This window comes from Dipodomys ordii, unplaced genomic scaffold, assembly GCF_000151885.1.
Source record: "Dipodomys ordii isolate 6190 unplaced genomic scaffold, Dord_2.0 Scaffold11081, whole genome shotgun sequence".
NCBI classification, from domain to species: domain Eukaryota; kingdom Metazoa; phylum Chordata; class Mammalia; order Rodentia; family Heteromyidae; genus Dipodomys; species Dipodomys ordii.
This window is the reverse complement of record NW_012278293.1, coordinates 1-4,282: the sequence shown is the minus strand read 5'-3', so window position 1 is coordinate 4,282 and position 4,282 is coordinate 1. Positions and strand designations below refer to the sequence as shown.

General features: G+C 50.1%; 1 protein-coding gene across 1 annotated transcript; it reads left to right on the top strand.

The window, feature by feature from the left end:
- Nucleotides 1–487: 487 nt before the first annotated feature.
- On the top strand, nucleotides 488–3,750 carry LOC106002457 (integrin alpha-11-like; the record flags this gene model as incomplete). The annotated part of the gene is made up of 2 exons (XM_013037330.1): nucleotides 488–636; nucleotides 3,606–3,750. Coding segments are annotated over 2 exons (294 nt in total), but the record flags the coding sequence as incomplete, so codon positions are not given.
- Nucleotides 3,751–4,282: the final 532 nt, after the last annotated feature.

The following is a 4,282-nucleotide window of genomic DNA, read 5'->3' as shown; positions in this document are numbered from 1 at the left end:
TCAGCAGTTCAGCTCAAGGCGAGCACTCTACCACTTGAGCTACAGCGCCACTTCCGGTTTTCTGGTGGTTTATTGGAGATAGGAGTCTCACAGTCTCTCCTGCCCAGGCTGGCTTTGAACCGAGATCCTCAGATCTCAGCCTCCTGAGTAGCTAGGATTACAGGCGTGAGCCACCAGCGCCCGGCTCCTCTTCTCTTGATGGTTGAGTCCTCCATCTGGGCTCAGCCTTCTTCATCTCAGAGAAGACCAGCAGTCTGTTGGGCCTGCCTTGAATCACTAAGTCCCTTTTCTCTGAATGCTTCCTGCCCCCTTCCCACCATGCCTTCTGTACAGTCCCCAGGCTCTGTGGAGTCTACATACCTTGGGCTGCCATTGCTTCTGAAAAGAGGGAAGCCTCACTCTTGATCACTGCAGATGGACACCTCACCCCCAGAATTCTAAGTTGCCTGAGTGGAGACATCTCTTGTCCTCTTCTCTTGACTGGCAGGTGGGAGTCGTTCAGTATGGAGAAGACGCAGTCCATGAGTTTCACCTCAATGACTATAAGTCTGTAAAAGACGTGGTGGAAGCTGCCAGCCATATTGAGCAGAGAGGAGGGACCGAGACCCGGACAGCATTTGGCATTGAATTTGCTCGGTAAAATTATATGTACACATCTAATCTCAGATACGGTGCTAGCTGTCTGTCCCTGTGCAGGAAACATCACGAAAAGTGGTGCCAAGATGGTCATTTATAGAACCCTTAGAGCTCAGCAGGTAGACTGAGTTCAGTCTTCCTGTTGATACCATCTGGGTGTCAGCTGGCACTGTGGGGTCTGAAGCTCACCTGGCATCCGGCTCATGTGACTGTCCAAGTTTGCTGGCTGCTGGCTGGGCGTTTGGCAGAGGCTGGTAATATGTGCTTCCCACATGGGGCCACAGGGCCTGCCACACAGGGCCATGGGGTCTGCTGGCCCATGTTGTGGCCTTTGAGTTCTGAGAGGGAGCATCCTGAACTCATGTGTCCTGAAGGCCCAGCAAGTTATGGGGGAGAGGGGGACTGTCTGTGACCTGGTATCCAAGCTCCAGAGTGGACTGCCATATCCTAATCCATCAGACAAGTTCCTCAGGCCCAGCGCAGACTGGTAGGGAAGAGAATGTGGCTGTGGCCAACTCTGCCACTCAATGGGGAACAGCAGAGGGCCCGGGGATGGAGAGTCTATGGCAGCTGATTTGGGGACTCATGCTCTGCCACAGCCAGCCTACGGAGGGTGTGAGCTCAATGAGGGAAACGCCATGACTGATGGTGTGGAAAGAACATGGATAGATCTAATACATGAGGTTGTAGTGAGACTTGTTCCTTCCCTCACCCCAGAATCCACTCATCCACATGAATGCTACCAGAAGGCACAGGCGCATTCCAGTAACATGGTATCTGTCCCAGTGAAATTTGCCAGGTCTTATTGTTGTTGTTGTTGTCTGGGCACTGTCCCTTAGCTCTTCAGCTCAAGGCGAGCGCTCTACCACTTGAGCCACAGCGCCACTTCCAGTTTTCTGGTGGTTTATTGGAATAAGAGTCTCATGGACTTTCCTGCCCGGGCTGGCTTTGAACTGCAATCCTCAGATGTCAGCCTCTTGAGTAGCTAGGATTACAGGTGTAAGCCATCAGTGCCTGGCTGAAATTGGCCAGTTTTAAAGGCCAGTCCCCAAGACCTCAAGCCAAGGCCTAGACTCCTAAGTTGACTATTTCTGTGACCTTCTGTTCTATGACCTTCACTGAGACGCCAGTTCTATACCATATGGTCCCACCTCCTTCATGGCTGGCCAACGTGTTAGAGCCATTTAGTGTGTCCTGGATGTCATGCAGCTAAAAGAATCTCCCTCCGCTAGGTTGGGCTGAAATCCTAATCTTCCCTGATCATTGTGCTAAGGATGCTTCTGCAGCCCTCCTCCGGTAGCCCATACTAGATCAGAGAGGTTTATGTTTAAGTCAGCCATGTCCAGAATATCAGGCTGCTGTTACAAGAATGCCAGATGGGTTTTCCTCATCACTAGTTGCTTAGGGAGTTCTAAACTAACTCAGTGCAGGGTTCATGAATTCCTCAACATCTGATGCCCAGCGCATCTGATTGCCATCTATACACAAGATGTCTGCTAAACCTCTGGTCCTCGACCCCGGCATAGAGCTCAGATCTGAAAGCCGCCCTTCCTGACGCTTTGTGACAGGAACAGGGGTCAGACCCACGAGGGATCACCACAGAGCTCAAAAGCCATGTTTATTTTTAAATCCTCACTGGGAAATTCTACCTTCCAGACCAGACTTTTGGGCGAGATTAGGTCTGTTCTTCTCAGAACCCTGTGGGGTGAAGGAGGGCTGGCTACAGAGGCACCAAAGAGCGTTTCCACACTTTGTAGTAGGATTGCCAGCATTTAAAATAAGGGCCTTTTTCTGGTTGGGTGTGCCCTGCTATCTCTTGGACTGCACAGAATAACAGGTAAAGAGAGCTCGTGCTCTAATCACTGACTATAAAATGAAAACGAACAATAGAAATATTTTCCATGGAGCTGGATGCCAGTAGCTCATGCCTGTAATGCTAGGTGTTCAGGAGGCTGAGATCTGAAGAGTGTGGTTCAAAGCCAGCCCCGGCAGAAAAGTCTGTGAGACTCTTATAAACCACTCAGAAACTGGAAGTGGTGCTGTGGCTCAAGTGGTAGAACACTAGCCTTGTGCAAAAGAGCTCAGGGAACGTGCCCAGGCCCTGAGTTCAAGCCCCATGACCGACAAAGAAAAAGAAAAGAAATATTTCCCATGCAATTTGAGATTTCGTATTTCCTCAAATAGCAGCTTTTCTTGTGGGAGAGTCAGTGTTGGTCAAACTGCATCCAATGTTCTGTGTTGACATTGCAGCAACCCTGGGCCCTAACTTCTGGGTCCTTAGAGGAGCGATAGGAGAATAAATGCTTTGTAGAACTTTCAAAAAACACATTATGCCAACACCAGACCCAAAGAGTCTAATTGCACGGATCTGTGTGGGAAATGGGCATGAATTGTGCTTTAAATGTCCTCTAAGAAGGTCTAATGTGCAGCTAGGTTTTATATGTATATGTGTTTGTTTGGGTTTTTTTTTCTGGTCATGGGGCTTGAACCCAGGGCCTGGAGCTCTTTTGCTCAAGGCTAGTGCTCTTCCACTTTGAGCCCACAGCTCCACTTCTGGTTTTCTGGGGGTTAATTGGAGAAAAGCTACCAGAGCCAGATTCAAATCACAATCCTCAGATCTCAGCCTCCTGAGTGGCTAGGATTACAGGTGTGAGCTACTGGTGCCTGACTGCCGCTGGGTTTTTGAACTACTAACTTAGCTTCCCAAAGGGGGGGTCTTGTTGTGCACCTCTCCTCCTGCTGCCCTAATGGCCCCGAACAGCAAGCTCAGGAGTCTATAAACACATGGATCCAAGCCCCACCTGGGAAGCTGGTGAAGGGTGGTTCTGGCCATGCCAGCCAGATGCTTTGATATGAGGTCCAAAGATGCTGGCTTGTTGAGTTTCCAAGAGGTCCCAGCCCTGGCTCCCACAGTTGCCCTTCCCCCACCTTCGTCTTACCACCTGCCCTGTCCCTGTACCCCGTTCCAGCTCGGAAGCATTCCAGAAGGGTGGAAGGAAAGGGGCCAAGAAGGTGATGATTGTCATCACAGATGGGGAATCTCATGACAGCCCGGACCTGGAGAGGGTGATCCGGCAAAGCGAGAGGGACAACGTGACCAGATACGCCGTAGCCGTGAGTCCTACCCCACCCACCCTGTGTGGCTAAGAGTCCTACCCCACCCAAGGGTTCTGGCAACACTCAGGGGCTTAACCCTGAAACCCCTGGGGACCCTCGAATCCATGAGGATCTCAGCACTGCCTGGGCCTGTCCACGAAGTTGTGGGTTTGTTTCTTCTTTCCTTTGCCAGGGAGTTTCAGAAACCTCAACATGCAGAAAATACCCCAGCCTCCCAAGGCCCAAATCCCAGCTTAGCAAAAGGACCCACAAAGAGAATCTGGAGGCGTGGCTCAGAGGCAAAAGCATCAGCTTAGGAAACTAAGCTCCTGAGATCAAACTCCAGTTAACTGCCAAAAAGAAGAAGAAGAAGGAAGAAGAAAGGAGAGGAAGAAGAAGAAGGAGAAGAAGAAAAAAGAAGAGGAAGAAGAAGAAGAGTAAGAAGAAGAAGAGGAAGAAGAAGAGGAAGAAGAAGAAGAAGAAGAAGAAGAAGAAGAAGAAGAAGAAGAAGAAGAAGAAGAAGAAGAAGAAGAAGAAGAAGAAGAGGAAG